This window comes from Nannobrachium achirus (assembly GCF_963921795.1).
Source record: "Nannobrachium achirus genome assembly, chromosome: 24".
Lineage (NCBI taxonomy): Eukaryota > Metazoa > Chordata > Actinopteri > Myctophiformes > Myctophidae > Nannobrachium > Nannobrachium achirus.
Window position 1 is genome coordinate 37,732,622 of NC_137831.1, and position 1,253 is coordinate 37,733,874.

General features: G+C 52.0%; 1 protein-coding gene across 1 annotated transcript in view; it reads right to left on the minus strand.

Annotated features, from left to right (window-relative positions):
* Window positions 1–984, minus strand: part of LOC308280268 (von Willebrand factor A domain-containing protein 5A-like) — a gene marked incomplete at both ends in the record, with an annotated part of 3,393 nt that extends 2,409 nt beyond the window's left edge. Inside the window, one exon of the mRNA XM_080720528.1 lies at window positions 6–984. Coding sequence (XP_080576654.1) covers window positions 6–984 — 979 coding nt within the window. The remainder of the gene's footprint in view (window positions 1–5) is intronic.
* Window positions 985–1,253: the final 269 nt, after the last annotated feature.

A 1,253-nucleotide genomic window follows, 5' to 3' on the forward strand; every position in this document is an offset into this window, starting at 1 on the left:
AAAACCATAGATGTTAAAGTAGCAGCCCATGGGCAGACTTTTAAGGATGAGCAGCAGAGTATCCCTGGCACTTCCGATGCGAGTATGACCATGCATGCTTAGAGAACGATCCATTAGAAAGAGGAACTCCCCGCATGTAGTCACTGACGACATCACAGCTTTAGGGAACTCTGGGTACAAGCTCAGCATGACCACCGGGTCGCCCATCAGAGAGCCAGCTTCGACAGACTCCTGTCCCGCCTCCACTACAGCAGTGGGCCGGTGGGCGTCTTGATAATAAATCAACAGCTCCACGTCTCGGTCAAACTTATGTCCTGCAGCCAGGCTGACCGTGGCCTTGGTTTGCTCCCTGTTGAGGTACTGAAGAGGTTCCAGGGAACAGTTTGACTCAACTTTAGTGACGGGTCGAGGAGAAATCACTCGGGCAGAAAAGGACAGACTGTAGGGCGCTAGAAAAGCTGGGACAGAGGTCACCACCGGGGGCTGATGACCTCCCCATCTACCTTCAGGTTGGTAGCGGGGGTTAAGCACTGCAGGCAGACAGAACCTCAGCCCACCGTCAGCCCCCAGAGCCAGCTCGGTGACGTACTGCAGCCTGATACAGGCACTCTCCCCTGGAGGCAGACTGCCCACGCTCAAAGAGAACACGTCGGGGCTCTGCTCGCTCTCCTCCAATAGGAAGGCCTGCTGGCCTGAGCTAAGTTCGTCATCATAGTCCTCCCGAGCCCCCTGTTTCTCCTTCACCTCGGCCACAACCTCTGACTGTCCCATCTTTGCACTGAAATGACAGACGGCAGCATTGCCAAGAAGAGGGAAGACAAAGACGGCCTCTATGGGGCTCTCCTCATGGTTCTTCTCATACTGCAGAAAGGAGCTCACTGTCGCCACATGGTCTCTCACCTCAACATACACCTCAATGCTGTTCAGCGGAAGCTGCTCTACCTCTTCTGCATAGGAAGAAAGTAAACCTCCACAGTTCGCCATATTGTCTGTACCAGCTAGAAGAATGAACCTAGATGCTTAGATTAGTAGAACATTTAGTTGTTTTGTGCCCCAAATCAACCAGTGTTTATCTTGAACTTTTTTGTCATATCAAACGATAATAAAGACACACATTTGTTACACGAACAAACCCTGCGCTCTATCACTACAGTCTCAACCATGCAGAAATAGCAGTTGGTTGATGTGCAGCAGTTCGACCAGAGCCACCAGCTGCCCGTAGGCACGACCCATAGCATGCAAGTCCTCTCTTA